Genomic DNA, 16,556 nt, shown 5'->3' with positions numbered 1-16,556 from the left:
AAGACGACTTCCTCACAGACCTCAGCTCATTTCTATAATTACGACATCCTGATCAGTAACAGTTCTACAGGAAACATGATCATCCACAATGTTTCTAAGTCTGATGAAGGACTCTACAAGTGCAGCATCTCTGGAGCTGGAGAATCAGCAGAGAGTTGGTTAAATGTTAAAGGTGATACAGAAGGATTTGAAAATAGAATTTTGACAACCAAAAATACATATGATAATAATGACAAATGAAATGCTTAATATTGAATGTAAACTACTTTTTGTACCCATTGCAGATAGTCAAAAAGAGGTGGTTACTCCCTGTTTCAAAGACACAAGTACTACCTCTTCCAAAGAGATGGTTACTTTCTCTTCCACTTTCAACCCATGGATCATTGTCACAGTTTTACTTCTGGTTCTTCTGATCTGTGTGGGACTACTTCACTTTGTCAAAAATTACTTGCACAGAGGTAAAAGAAAATTGTTAAGTTAAAAATACACATTAATATTTGCTTGTGTAAGAGATTAACAGTTATACAATGTCGCGTCCCCACATATCAGTCACATTGGGAATAACCAACCATGTTTTTTCATGTAAACCAATATGTTTCTAAACAGTGCATATTTAGTATTATATTTTAGTACATTTTTAGACAAAGTGAGGCATTTGCTGCAGCTTATTGGAGGTTGGTGAGGGGAGAAGAAACCTGCCATGAGATTACTTTTATTGTTGAGAATTATAGAGGCAAACCTAATTATAGAATATTATACTAGTATTATTATACTATAAAAAAACTAAAACATTATTTTTGTTGATTTTAAATGTTAGAACAATGTAGAAAACGATTTTTACTTAATAATGTACAGCAAGTAGTCACCACAGTATTTACATCATTCAAAACTAAATTTGGAGGAAACTTTAGCAAAGTTTGTTCTAAATTGGTGAAGCTGAATGTGCTTCTCTTCCTGGATTTTCTTTTGATGCTGTTATTTTTCTTCTATAGCAGTATTGTTTTACGAGTCCACACTGAGACCTGGATCAGGCTCAGCTGGGAATCAATCAGGTGAGAAAATTAACCAGACACACTGTCGATGATTTCCTCATGTAAAGTAACATAACTACGCTTCCTTTATTCATTAGGAACACAAATACCCAGATAACTGTCTTTCAGACAAAGCAGAAAATATTCAGTTCAGAAATATTATTAAACATACAGTGAAAATAATTTTAGTAATTTTTGGTTAGTCATTTTTGATATGAAGCACGGAAACAAAATCTAATTTTGAGTTAAAACAAGTAAAAGATTTACCAGTTTGCTACAAGAAGGTTTAGTTTCTTTCAATGATTTAATGATGTAATAAGTTAGACAATTCCTCTACTTGTGCAAAGAAAAGTCAGATTATTAAAAGAGTAATAATAATCTTAGTAATAAAATCAATTGTTATGTCTGGTGTCTATAATATTACGTAAATGTCTTGTCCATGTATCTTACACTGCTGACCTGTGTTTTTTTTTAGTCTCTGAAAGTGATGATTCAACTGTTACAAGCACAGCAACATATGCTGTAGTAACAAAAACCAGGAAAAAGAAAGGTACAGTATTTCACCTGACATTGTTGTTTTAATTTTCTATCTATTAATCTTTATAATGTCTAAACAAGTACATATCTAATCGTATCAGACTTTACAAATATATTATATGGATTAGAAATATATAACCATGTACATTAATGCTAAATACAGCAGAGTAAAAATATGGCTATGGTTTTACAAGTAGTTTTCATGACACTTTTTTTGCAGTCGTCTCAGTGTTTGTTAGATGTATGAGTGCTGGTTTTAACCCGAGCCTCATAAAACCACAGAGAAAGAGGCTGAAGCATCTGCAGAATAAAGGTTGTGAATTCCCATGCAACCACTTTGTACATGCATTTGTTTTAATGTTAAAAATAATATCATATAAAAAATGTAGATTGTATTAGAATAACTTAAAACATGAGATCATCACATTGTGGTTTATTCATTTCTGATGAGAAGACTCAAACAGTTGTCAACTTGTGTCAGATAGTTCAAGACACAGTAATGAGAACAATTATTCAAAACCAAAAACTTAAATCATTTCAGAGCATCAATTCTTATATTGCAGTTTATGTACAAGCTAACTTCCACTGTCTCTGTCTTTATTAGATGAGGATGAATCATCATGTAGAGCTGTTTACTACATGTTGAGCCTGGATGGTGGTTCTCAACAGCTTGGTGAGTTTATTAAAAACTAATATGTGATTAAACATAAATAAAATGTGTTACATGATAATATAATCTGGTTTTATGTAGAACCGACTGTATCACCTACACTGGTTCGTCACAACCCACCTTTTACAGGGAATGCCTGCCAGTAGGTAAGAACAACGAAAAATAACTTCTACTTCTTACCACTATTCTTTTCTGCCTATAGACATTTTCTTTTGTTTTCAGATACTTTCAGGTTCCAATCACTAATCATGTTCATCATGGCAAATTTTAATTATGGTATAGAAATCCATATATGTGTATATGTAATAATCAGAAATCAACTATTACTACTATTAATGATTCAATTTGAGTGACAAATTTTATTTAGATACCCTAAAACGCTTCCAAAACTAAGTATAATTTCTTTAGTGTATCACAGAATAATTTTTGTTGGTCTTTATCGCCCTCATCTGTTACAGTATATCATATCATTGAGTTTGTACATTCAGCTTTCTACAGTTCAGTGTGAAGCTCTACAGAATGACGAATGACAGTTTTCTTACAGGTTTCAAAGAGAGAGCTGACTGAAGGAGAAGCTTCAAAGGACAATTATCCTCAGTTAAAAATTAACGCCTGACAGTAAAACAGCTGTATGTTTACTATAGTCACAAACAATTTCAAACCCTTATATGTTTACTACAAAATAACAATGATGCATTTATACATGTATGAAAGTTACACTCTGTATTTATATTGATTACAAGTACATTTAAAGTTAAAAACATCTTCAACTGACCACAGAGACATGTGTCTTTTAAGAGGCATCAGTTGCTACCAGCTAACTTTTTCCATCAGCAGTGTGTCTGTTCACATGTGTGAAAATACAGTTCACACGCACAGAACCTCTGTGGCTTTTCAATAGACTCACTGTGGTCAATTTCTACCTTGTTGTTCATTTTACCCGAAACACACTGTCTGACTACTTTCTATAAGACAGATTAAAAACATTATTTTCGTTCTTTTCTTTCTTTTTTAAATTTGTGTTCACTATGTTCAATGACGAACCTGTTGATGTTCGGACCCTGAAGATCTTTAGACGTATTTTGACAACATTTTGAATTCAGACCCTTTTGCTATTAAATACAAGGTGTAATGGTGCACTCTTGTTGTCTAAGTGAGTATGACAGAAATAAACAAAAAGTCAGCTTCACAAAGCAATTTCCACCCATAAAAAAACAAAACAAAAGAAAAACATAATGACAAGAAAAACTGCATGAAATGTGATCTGATATTTAATATTTCTAAGCTGAATAATCGGTCATGGTCTTTCATGTCAATATATCAGCTGTTCACTTACTTCTATCAAACCATCGAATTTTAAGCATTTTCAAAATAAGTAATTAGGAGATTTGTACAGTTTGTAGCAGCAAAGTACATTATGATGAAAATGTAGTAACTGAAAGTACTGCACACTGAAACCAGCAGCTAAACCTCAACATTCAGTGAGGCTGTATTTTGCTCAGTGTAGCTTTCTTACAGACATAAAATACACTGAGCATTTTTCTAAGTAAAACCGAGTTTTCAAAATTTTTACAAATGCATAAAAAAGGTAAAAAAAAAAAAAAAAAAGGTTTCGGACCCTTTGCAAGAACACTTGATATTTAGTTCAGGTGCCTCCCATTTCCCTTGATTGATTAAACTGATTGGACATGATTTGGAAAGGCTCACAGTTCTCAATGAAAAGCCTCACAGTTGACCATTGTGGAGGATTTTTTATTTATGCTGATCTCAAGAAATGACGATGAGACCGAAGTCTTTGTTTGTCACCCGGGGAGAGCTGCACACATAACATGTGGTACATGACAACTGTAAAACCATGTGTCCACAAACCTCTTTTCTGTCTGCTGAAGCCCGCTTTCAACCAATCAAATTTCCTCATTTTGTGCCTAATCATGCGTTGTGACAGGAAAAGGGAAGTTATTTGTATATCATATAAACCAGATGATGGGGTATTTTTCCTAAGTGATAACTGACAAACTGCCAACACTTATCTTTGCAGTCAGGTTGGAAAGACATGCTAAACGAGTGTGTGTCTGTTGCCTTTAGGACAAAGACAATGGGAAACCTGTTGATCGTGGTTTATCAACAAGAGTGCACTGTTACTTATCCCCCAAGGATCACAATGGTGAATTTTATTCTGAGCTACTTCTGCAGTCTCTTTTTTAACAGCTCTGGTCCATATCAATCTGTTCACAAAGTAAAACCTGTATCATGCAGTAGAGCCCCCTGTTACAATTCCCTCCTCCGGCCAGCTGAGGCAGTGTCCCCAGAATTCTTTGTGTTATTTGTTTTTCTGTTTTTATTTTCTCCTCATTGCCGGGGGTGTGTTTCAGCTGGTTTGAGTGGTGGTTTGAGTGTCTTGTATTTAAGTTGGTGTCTGCTCGTCAACATCGTTTGTTCCCTGCTTCCTCCAACCACCTTTTCCCCGACCTCTGGCTTTCAACACCACGGTTTGAAAGTTCTTTTAGTGTAGTCAGCTTGTTTATTAGTAGGGATGGTAGCTCAAGCCCTATGAAGCTTCCACAGGGTTCATCTGATCGTGCCAGATAATAAACCACAGACTTGGGGCTTTGAAACCATACAGGACCATGACATCTGGTGTTGCACTGCAAGTACATCATCTGCTTCAACCAGCTATTACTTCAATATGTACATAATAAAAAGCTTAATACAAAACAATTTGTGATAATTTATGTGAAAAGTGTTTGTGTTACATTGAGGATAATAAGTATAAAGTGAGAGGGGGTGTACTTATGAAACAGGGCCAAGCTAAAATGACTGCATGGCATAAATTTCACAGATTTTTATTCATAAACAGGATTCTCTCAACTGTGCTGGGTTTGAGTCTCTTTCGTCTTTGGCTGACAACTTGCACAGCCTTGGAGAAAATCTTCTCACAAAAAGTTCATCGCCAGCTTGTAAAGGTGCAGGCATAACACCTTGTGGGTGACCCAGTACCTCAGTTGGTCCTCTGTTCTCAGAATGTTGGGTTCATTTAAGTACCTAGAATGTCACGAGCTGGAGGAAGGACTCCATGGCCAGAAATGAGTTGTCAATCTTTATTTGTGTCGAAAGAATACAGTAAATCAATGAATTGAATGAAACGGTCACTGGATGGGAGGAGATGACGTAGGGTGAGTATTATGGTCTGGGTGGGTACCGGATGTGACGTCACGACCAAGATGGCCGACCAACAGAGAGCACATGGACAAAATGGAGGACGAGGGAGAAGGTTTAGGAGTGCAACAAGAGTATCACAGAAGCACCATGAGAATACAGTCCAATCCAAAGCAATGCAATTAAACGTCTAAATCGGTGTGGGAAAACAGGCTGGGGTAATGAAAACAGACAGTCCAAACAATGAAACCAAAAGGCCAAACTCAGGTCAAGAATAATCCAGTTCACGGTAGTCAGTTCAGAGATAAGTCCAACAGGCAAAATCCACAACAGAAAGACAATCCAGGTCAAAACACAGGGAGATCCAAACAGAAACAGAGCAGGGAAGGGAACAACGAGGGGGAAAACAGACCAGAGGGAAAACTCATTGAACCAGAGGGGTAGACGGGAAGCAGGGTCAGGTCAGGCTGGTCCAGTGAGGGGAAATCGTTGGTAGAAGGGATGCAGGTAAGAGAAGGGGAATCAGGCAGGTCCAGGTACGGGTCTGGTACTGTGAGCAGGGGGAATGACAGGGAACAAACAGAAATCACAGCACCATGGGTCAGGCAAGAGACGGGGTCCAGAACAGGCAGAGTCCGAAAAATCCAAAACAAATCAGTCCAAAGAAACGTGGGATAGTGTCTGGGAGTTAAGAACAGACTATCTGGCAGGGGAGACAGGTGAGCAGGCCAGTATTTATAGAGTCGGGAAAACCAGGTGTAGTAAATAGATGAGTGTATGTGATCAGACTGGGAAGAGGAAACAGGAAGTTGTCAAAATAAGAGCATGGGGGAATAAGGGCAGCAACAAGGCTGAAATCATGACATAGAAAGGAATTATTAGCCCATTGTCATTCAGCAGAAGAACATGAGCATAATTGGATGCATTTGGTGCTTCAGATGTCATTAATCACGTGATCAGCACCATTTGACACACGCCCCGTAACATCGCGCCAAACCACTCTGCTTCACTGAAGGCGCCAAAGCATGTATCCCTATTTATTATTAGTAGTTAGCTTTGTAGCTTGTTCCAGCATTTAGCTGTACGTTTGTCTCTCATTAGTTACAGCTTGGGCTGTGTGGTTTTGTTTATTAGTCCCAGATATGTTTTGTTTTGTTTATTTCTAGCTTCAGCTGAGATTTTGATTTCCTTTCCATCGCGTTTCCTTGTTTGTTAGTTAGTTATTTTGTTTGCTCATTTTGTTTGCATTACATCACGTCTATTCTGTGTTTATCATTACATATTCTGTTAATAAATCTTTTTTCTCTCTCTACTGCTTTAGCTGTCATTCTGCAACTGGGTCAACTAGTTAGCTTGTTCGTAACAGAACACACCAGCTAGTATGGATCCAGCAGAGTGGTAGCAATTACAGACAGAGATTCAGTCCCAGGGGAAGATGTTAGGCCACCTGCAGAACCAGACAGATGCTAATGTTTCAGCCCTCCACTGTCCGAGTGCAAATGGCTCCACCCGAGCGCTTTTCTCCTGCCACTTGTCTGATGCAGAACAGAATTATGACGTCGGCAAGAGCTTCTGGCCATGACAACCAGAAAACTCATCGCTCGCCAGTCTCGGTGGGAACTGTTCTTTGCTCGTTTTTTGTTAACAGCTCCATGGATGCGTATTTCCCTGGATTTTGTGACTGCTTTACCTCCTTCCAGTGGTTACAATTTTATTATGACTGATCCACATCGTCCCTTTGCCCAAGCTGCCGACCACCTCAGAGACGGCAATGCTCTTGTTTTCAATCGGCACAGTCTGCCAGAGGACATCTTGTTGAATCGAGGTCCACAGTTTACGTCAGTGGGCAGAGTTTTGTCAGACAATCTGTGCCACTCTTAGTTTGTCTTCAGGTTTCCATCCTCAGATTAATGGACAGACGGAGCAGGTCAACCAGCAGATGGAGATGCTGCTTCGATGTATGGCATCATCGAATCCATCCACCTGGTCAAAGCAGCTCTCCCGGATTAAATACACCCACAACTCCCTTCCATCGTTCGCTCTGGGCTGTTCGCCGTTCAAGGCAACGTCCGGCTACCAGCCTCCGCTCTTCTCAGATCAGTCAGCCCAGGCCTCCATGCCCTCCATCACAGCCTTCAGTTCTTTGCTGCACGTTTGTTTCTCGTTAGGTCCAGCTTCAGCTGTGTGGTTTTGTTTATTAATCCCAGCTATTGCTGTGGTCTTGTTTTGTTTGTTTATTTCCATCTTCTGCTGAGATTTTGATTTCCTTTGTGTATCGTATTTACTGCCTTTCTTTATTTGTTCTTTAGACGAGTTAGTTTCTAGTTTGCCTTTTGCATTGATCTTTAGTGTCTTCCTCCTTTTGGGTTTTTTGTTGACATTACGTCTGTTTTGCATTTACATTTTCCTTTTGGTCATTTCACAGACGCTTTTATCTAACTGGGTCCACTAGTTAGCCCGTTCTTAAAACCCCCGCTGGCTGTGGCAACAGAGTGGGTTCCCTGTCAGCTGTGGCTTCTGAGCAGCAAGTACCACTGTACCTCAGTGAGATCATACAGTTAGTGTTCTGTTAGTTAGCTACCACCTCTCAACACCAGGCTGTGACACGGACTGGCAGTAGCTGTGATTACAGCTGGGATGGTGCTGTCCATGTGACTGTAGTTGGATCTGTGCTTCAGTTGTTATTAGTGTATTTGCTCAGTATGAATAAACACTGCATGAACTTGTGAGGGACCAAGCAGACAGGCAAGAAAAAACACATGTGGATTTTCAAAACAACGGTTTATTTATCCAAAAATGTGAAAGGAAAATTTATTTAAAACATATTTAAGAACTCTTAGGGCCCATAAAAGAGGTCAACAAAAGAAACAATCAAAGTAGACTAGACAAACGTAACTTCAACTGAATAAACCGACTAACAAAAAACAACTGACCACACAAATGAACACATATGGGAACATCTATAATGGCTGATCAAACCATTTGACACACGGGGGTGACTACAAACACACAGTACTAACAAAACTTCCAAACAGTACAACGTCAGAGTCAGTCTTTTCAGTTGCAGATAATTAAACAATGAATCAAAAATAACTCCCTCAACAAAGGACTAACATTGACACTGATTAACATAGTCCACAACACGCCAACCCAAATTCCCCCTCACAGGTGGTAGGCTATGGTACAGTCCAGTGAGCCTCTTCCTGTATAAAACAGGTCTGTATTCAGGGTCACATCCTTGCCCTAGCCTCGGCAACCTCTGCACTGGTAACTCAAAATAATATAAATTAACACAGGCTAGAATTGTTAAACATAAGTATGACAGTACAGAAGATAAGTAAATGTCCGCGCTTCAATAGAAACTAATGGACTGGCAAACAAACTAAAATATATTAAATGAACTGTTTTCTTTCTTTACCTTCTAAATGTATAACCTCAAAATGGTGGTAGAGGTTTTCGCAGAGGTGTGACTATTAGATCTTTTCACATCTATGTCCTATTCAGGCCAGAGGTGAAGTAAAACCAACCTGGAGGATATATTTGTAGGCTCTAACCACCTATCCTCAGACTGAAGAAGCTACTTCAACCTAACAAGAAGAAAGACTGTTTGCCATAAGTAAACTTTCATATATTCTTAGTCTTTGCAGTAGCCCCCCGCTCGCTGTGACCACAGAGCAAGTAGATTCATTCTCAATTCAAATCAGCGAGATGGATACAGTCAGTTAATGGAGGACGTAACCAGCTGAGGCAAATAGCAGGGATTACGCTCCATCAGCCTCTGTAGTGCAGGTTATGTCCTCCTTTAACTAACTGTATACGTCTTACTTTGCTGTTCTATGTGTAGTAAAGTTATGTATACGTTAATACGTTAATACACCCAACCGACTGTGAATATGCGTATTTACGTTTGTTTGTTTTTCCTGCTATTCTGTTCTATGTCTGCACCTAACATCAGGACAAATTCCTAGTGCTGTAAAATGCCCTTTATCGCACCTGGCAATAAAATGTTTCGGATTCTGATTCTAATGGTGAAGTATGCCTGAGGCAATTCCAGCGGTTACCACGATGATCCGCACAGTAAGTCCAGTCAGGTTATGTATTAGCTATTACACTGTAATTACACAACTATAGAAATATTACGGAAGAACACAGACATAATGACATGTTACAAGACAAAGAGGTGTTTCCACTCTGCAACTAGAGGAGAAAGAATAACAACTGAAGCACAGACATGTCTGTCGTCACAATTTAAAGGCCCATTCCAGGTCTGAGAGCTGCAGGCTGGACTCCGCCTTTCATCCAAAGACAACAGGATCTATCTCTGACTCTACTATACTACTCTATTTGCACATGCACAGCTTCCCTCACACCTCTCTCAAAGTGCTTATCTTCTCTGTCCAATGTGTGAACAACATTGTCTTTGTCTTTTAGCTGAAGGTTCACAGCTGATTTAGGTCTTGATGTGTTACTCCTCCTGTGTAGCTGCTGTTTGGTTTCTCCACTGTACAGCTCGCTGCATTAGACTGCATACACTATATTGGAGTCCAGTGTTTTGTGAAGGTTTTTTGACCTGTGTTGGTGGACAAAGTTCAAAGATCAAGGTCACAGACACCTCTGGTTCATTTAGTTCTTCTTATGAATGTTTTTTTAAAAAGTTACCTACTGGAAAAGTACAAAGTTTTTTTTTTAATTCGGCACAAATTGTCACTTGGGTAAAGGGGTGGTCTGTTTAGATGTTAGTGTAGATGAGGTGATTGTGACGTGATTTATGTCCTTCTGTTGTGAATGGTGCATATACCAAAGACATAAAGGATTTTATAACATCTGACAAAACCATCTGCTTGAACTCTTGAAATCTGAAAAGTAACTTAAAAAGTCACTGGTTAATGAAGGAAACATCATTAAATGAATTCTAGTTTTTGTTTAAACCACCAGACAGAAAAAGTTTGTTATCTAAAAAAAATAACACCAGAAGTAAGGAAGCAGGAAGTAACACCTCTGTGCAGCTACATTACACTTCAGTCTGATGTTCAGTCAGCAGCAAGACAACATGGAGGTCACAGCTCTCTGCATCAAACTGCGTGAGTACTGAGTCTGTCTCTGTTACTTTATAGTACAAACTTTCAGCTGCAGTATTGTGTTGTTAGAATAGATGATATGCTGACCTTCTGTTTCAGCTGTGGGAATCAATGAAACACATTGATCATGAAACCATCTGTTGCTTTTTTCTTCTCTTTAGTGATGATTGTGATGATGATGCTGTGTGAACATGACAAACAGAAAGTTTGTAAGTACCAGTTATTTACTCACTGAACACATTCAATGTTGAAAATATATTCCACTTTTATGAGTTTCTTTCTTTTTCTTAGTTTCAGATGCAGCTTCTCTTCATATTGATCCAAACAGAGCACAGTTCTTTGTATATGAGTCACTAACCTTTTATTGTGAGGGCGTCTCTTATTGTGAAGTTGTACATGAGTCCAAAGGGAAAATACCCTCATGTAATAAAACTAATAATAGAACATCATCAGGGTCGTCCTGCACTATAACAAATGTGTTTCGCAGTGACAGTGGAAAATACTGGTTTGAGGCTAAAGTGGGGGGAAGAAGCAACAGTGTCAACATCACTGTCACTGGTAAGTTTTTTATCATGACAACAACATTTTGTCATAAAGTCAACATGAGTGTTTCATTAAATCTGCTTTTACATCCTTGTTGTTCAGATGGTTCAGTGATCCTGGAAATTCCTGCTCTTCCTGTGATGGAGGGAGAAGCAGTAACTCTGACTTGTAGAAACAAGATGACTTCCTCACAGACCTCAGCTGATTTTTATCAATATGGAGTCTTCATCAATAACAGCTCTACAGGAAACATGAGCATCCACAATGTTTCTAAGTCTGACGAAGGACTCTACAAGTGCAGCATCTCTGGAGCTGGAGAATCAGCAGAGAGCAGGTTGACTGTCAAAGGTGAGACACAGAAGAATTGGAAAATAGAATTCAATGACAATTGACAGTAAACTACTTTTTTGTACTAATTGCAGATGGTCAGAAAGAGACAGTTACTACCTCTTCCAAAGACACGAGTGCTACCCCTTCACAAGAGATGGTTACTTTCTCTCTCACTCTCAGCCCATGGATCATTGTCACAGTTTTACTGTTGCTTCTTCTGATCTGTGTGGGACTGCTTTACTGTTACTGGCACAGAGGTAAAGAAAATGACATAAAATGCATTTTACTCAAACATTTGCTTTTATTATAAGAGCTTGTTGTTTATTTAGTGCTTCGTACCCACATATTAGTCACAGTGTCAATAGGTGGGAAGGAAGGAAGTTTCAACCAATATGTTCCTAAACAGTGCATATTTAGTACTCTATAATATTTTATAGAGTATATTTTAGTACATTCTTATTCAAAGTGAGGCATTTACCTATAGCTTGTAATTTAATTGCAGATTGGCTAGGAGAGGAAACCTGGCGTAACATGACTTTTATTGTTGAGAATTATAGCGACAAACCTAATTACAGAATATTCTACTAGTTGAATTATACTATAGAATACTAAAACATTATTTGGGTTCATGTGAAATAGATTTTTACTTAATGATTTACAGCAAGTAGTCACCATAGTACTTACATAATGCAAAACATAAGTATGGCAAAGTTTGTTCTAGTTTTCTGAAGCTGAATCAAAATCAGAATGAAAGCGTATTGCAGAGCCTGTCTGTGGCTATGTGTGAGTCAGATGTGTAGAGAACCTGCGGCGAGGGCAGCGTTGCAGGAACCAGGGAAGAAAACTGCTCTGGGTTGAGAGATCTGAGGTTGCGGCGGAATTTTTCCAATCCAGTGGAAGAATGTGACGGTCTATAGATGAAGACTCTGAGCTGAATAAATAAGTGATCTGACAAATGCAGAGGAGGGACAGTTCCGGATCAGGATGAGGTCCGGGTTGTTGCCACGTTGTTGCTGGAGACTAGTCTCAGGTCAAACGTGTTCAGAAGAGCGAGCACGTGATTTGCCTGTGATTTGTCCAGGTTGATGTTGAGGTCTCCTATGACGATGAAGTCATCTACAGGGAATTAGGATAATAGTATATCCAGCTCATCCCTCTTTATATATATATATATATATATATATATATATATATATATATATATATATATATATATATATATATATATATATATATATATATATATATATATATATATATATATATATATATATAGATAACATTTTGTATGATGTCTCTTACACTGTTGACCTGTTTTTCAGTCCATGAAAATGTCAATTCAACTGCTACAAGCACAGCAGCTTCTGCTATAGCAACAAAAAGCAGAAAAAAGAAAGGTACAGTACTTCACCTGACACGATTGTTTAAATTTAATTTTTTAATGTTGAAACCAGTACATATCTAATAGTACCAGACTTTCCAAACATATCATTCGGATTAGAAATGTATAACCATGTACACTAATGCTAAATACAGCAGACTAAAAATATGACTATGGTGTTACAAGTTGTTCACATGACACTTAGTTGCAGTCATCACCGTGTTTTTTAGATGTGTTAGTGCTGGTTTTAACCTGAGCTTCTAAACTAAAACCACAGAGGAAGAGGTTGACACATCTGCAGAGTACATGTACACAGAGTATATGAAGCTGTGAATTTCCCTGCAGCCACTGGACATGCAATTTTAAAAATGTATAAAAGAACATCATATAACAAATCCAGATTGCATTAGAGTCACATCAGCACAATGTGGTATGTTCATTTCTTATACGAGAACTGGCTGCTACATCTTTCCACTCATTTGATTAGCATAGCTTAAATTATGGCTTAGATAAATCAAAACACAGTAATGGAAAAAATATTTAAAATGAACCTTGGATTGGTTCACAGCATCAATTCCTATGTTGTTCTTGATGTCCAACAACATAGAAACAAACTTCCACTGTCTCTGTCTGTATTAGATGAGGATGAATTAACCTGTAGAGCTGTTTACTACATGTTGAGCCTGGATGGTGGTTCTCAGGAGCTTGGTGAGTTTATTAAAAACCCATTTAAATGGAAACTGATTGTTGTGATAAAACACAACCAGAGAAAATGCCAATTTGTTATTAAACGTAAATGAAATGTGTTACATGAAAACATAATCTTGTTTTTATGTAGAACCAACAGTATCACCTGCCCTGGTTCGTACCCAACCAACATTTAAAGAAAATGATTTATATTCTACAATCCAGCAGGTAAGAACAATAAAAAATAACTCATGTTGTGTGAGGTCGGTGATCTAACTAGTACACTTTCCACCCTATAGACTATAAATTTAGTTTTTAGACACTTTCCGGTTTTAAGCACCATACACGTTATATTGTAGTTTTCAAAACTGGCAATTTTAATAACGAAATAGAATTTAACGTGTACATGTTGTAATGACTCAATATGACATTCAACTATCATTTAGATATCCTTAGAAACTAAGATTTTTTTCTTTAGTGAAGCACAGAAGGATTATTGCTTGTCTTTATCGTCCTCATCTATTATATCATATCATTAAGTTTGTAAATTGTTCTGTAAATTGTATATTTGTATATTTTCTGTGTTCTACAGGTTTCAGAGAGAGATGAGTAAAGGAGAAGATTTGTCCCCAGTGAGTCGGATCAGCTGCATGGCAGCTCTACCTTCGCTGTGCGCTTGTTTGCAAATGATTGAATGAAAAACAGTTTAAAAGCACTTTTACTGCCAGTTAGTTAGAAAAGTGCTGTATAACTGCAAAGTATTTACGTTTACCATATGTGTTTACTGCAAAATATAAATAATGCATTTATAGATTTTTTATGTCTCTTTTAACTCTTTATCTTTTTCTGCCAGGTAAACCAACTTCTTCTAAGAGCAGTGTGTCTGGTGACATGTGTAACATTACAGTTCAGAAAGTAGAGCTGCAGTTATTTTTGTTTGTTTCTTTGTTTTCACAATGTCTTAAGACTTTACAGTTCACCTGGGAGAAAAAGTGAAGGTTTTAGACTCATTTAGACGACAGTCTGAAGCAAAACCTTTAAGCAATTTAAGACATGACATAGTGGTGCACTCTTGTGGTCTATGTCGGTATTACAAAAACAAACAATGAATATGATTTACATAAATAAAAAATAAAAAAAAATACATAATCATGGGATGACTGGTGTGAACAGCCCTCTTTAAATTGTTCAAAAATACCTACCTACAACTACTCCAAGGAGATGAATTCTCCATTAAAAGAATCTCTATAGGAAAGATGATTTATTCAGCAAAGGGAATAATTAATCAAAAATAACCTTCAATTGGTTCACAGCATCAACTTTTTCTACATTCAAAGTCTAAAACAGTTTAAGGTGATTAAAAAAACAAACAAACATTTTGTCTGCTCTTTGACTAATTAAATAATATGTCTCTTTTTTAACTCTTTATCTGTTTCTACCATGTAAATACTGGCAAGAAAAAGTGGGCGAACTATTTTGACTTTCCTGGTTTTCTACCTGAAACATTAATAAAATGTTATCTGATATGTCCAAGCTGATAAATCACAGTCCTGATATTTCACTTCTTTATTGAAAACATTATACAACTACAACCACTAAAGATAAGTAATGCTGGAAGAAGTAGAAATACCAAGCAGCATTGGGTTGAGGTGTGGGCTCTGACTGGGCTGTGATGAGAGACAATGATTCTGCTCCAGAATAACTTTGATGTTTAGGGTCATTGTCCTGCTCCATCAGCCCTAAATGATGATGCTAATAACATTATACTTGTCTGTTGTGAAGGTATTTTCATGCTACAATAACATAGTGCTGGTAACGTCACAGAATCTCTTGTACTGCTAGGTTGAAAAGTGTTGTTGCTCTTAGGACAAACACAGTGGGAAATCTGCTCTTCATGGTTTACAGTGGTGGTTTAGTCTTTTTGTAGTAAATAAAGCTGTTGTCAGTTTATGATTCTATTTTTTTATGTGTCCACTCCAGTAATAGCATGCTGTGCAACTCTCCACTTGGATACTGTGATGGACTGCTTAGCTTTTGGCAGACAAAGGTGAATGGTCCAGGTCACAGTCACCTCATGCTCATCAAATTCTTGTTTTTAATGTGAATGTGATGTCTCAGAAACACCTTGAGGGAATTTCTTCAAATGTGGCACAATTGGTCACTTGGGTGAAAGGATGACCTGATTAGATTTTGGTGAACGGAGATTAAATGTCAAGATCTTTGTGACATTTTCGTCAATGCCATATCTCAGATAGAGCATAAATGTGGTAAAAACATCTTGCTTGACTCGCGCATGATCATATTAGAATAAAAGTTTGGACAGACATGGGTGAACTACAACGTCACTGGTTAGTGGACAAAACCGAAATGCAGTATTTCTAGACAACTTTTACCACAAGATGCCTTCTATTCTACAATCCAGTAGGTAAAAATAATGCAAATTAACTCATTAACTTGTGTTTTTGTCTCTCCCTTCACTAATAATCCAGATTATTTTCACCTGTGTCTCATTTTCACCTTTTATAAGCACCTTCCTGTTCACCTGTAAGTTGCTAGATTGTTAGTTTTATTACAACTTTGCAGCCTTTCTCTAGCCTTGGTCCTTGCTCCTGTGTGTGGACCCTCTTTTTCTTACCTCATGCCCTTTTGGGAATTTACCCCACCTGGTGTTTTGGATTTCTGCTCTCTTTCCCTGATCAGCCCCTGGATTAGGGACTTTTAACCTTTGCCTCTAAATGTTTTTGCCTGCTCGTCCTGCTCGTTAGCGAACTTCCGTTGTATTTAAATTGATTAAAGTACATTTGAAGTTGAAAGCAGTTAGGATGACTTTTTTATTAAGCTCTCTAACCAAACCAAAAGACATGTCTCTTTTAAGAAGCATCTGTTTCTACCAGTAAACCAACTTATTCCATCAGCAGCGTATCTGTTCACATGTGTGAAAATAGAGTTCACGTGTACAGAGCCTGTGTGGCTTTTAAGTAGACTCACTCAGTGGTCAATGTCTACTTTAATGTTGATTTAATCTAAAAATGTCTGTAATCTGTAAAAACATTTTTTTTGCGTTCAAATGTACAATACGTTTTTTTAGACAACCCTGTTGATGTTCTGACCCTGAAGATTTTTAGACGCATTTTGAATTCAAA

At 37.5% G+C, this 16,556-nt stretch overlaps 1 protein-coding gene across 1 annotated transcript in view; it reads left to right on the top strand.

Annotated features, from left to right (window-relative positions):
- The window catches only part of LOC113168610 (low affinity immunoglobulin gamma Fc region receptor III-like), a 66,528-nt gene extending 51,983 nt beyond the window's left edge, over nt 1-14,545 (top strand). The window contains exons 8-10 of the mRNA XM_026369656.1: nt 2,173-2,241; nt 13,565-13,641; nt 14,006-14,545. Coding sequence (XP_026225441.1) covers nt 2,173-2,241; nt 13,565-13,641; nt 14,006-14,026 — 167 coding nt within the window. The 3' untranslated portion in view covers nt 14,027-14,545. The remainder of the gene's footprint in view (nt 1-2,172; nt 2,242-13,564; nt 13,642-14,005) is intronic.
- The last annotated feature ends 2,011 nt before the right edge of the window (nt 14,546-16,556 follow it).

Source organism: Anabas testudineus, chromosome 18 (genome assembly GCF_900324465.2).
Source record: "Anabas testudineus chromosome 18, fAnaTes1.2, whole genome shotgun sequence".
Classification (NCBI taxonomy): domain Eukaryota; kingdom Metazoa; phylum Chordata; class Actinopteri; order Anabantiformes; family Anabantidae; genus Anabas; species Anabas testudineus.
The sequence above is the reverse complement of the archived record's forward strand: the minus strand, read 5'-3'. Positions and strand labels throughout refer to the sequence as shown.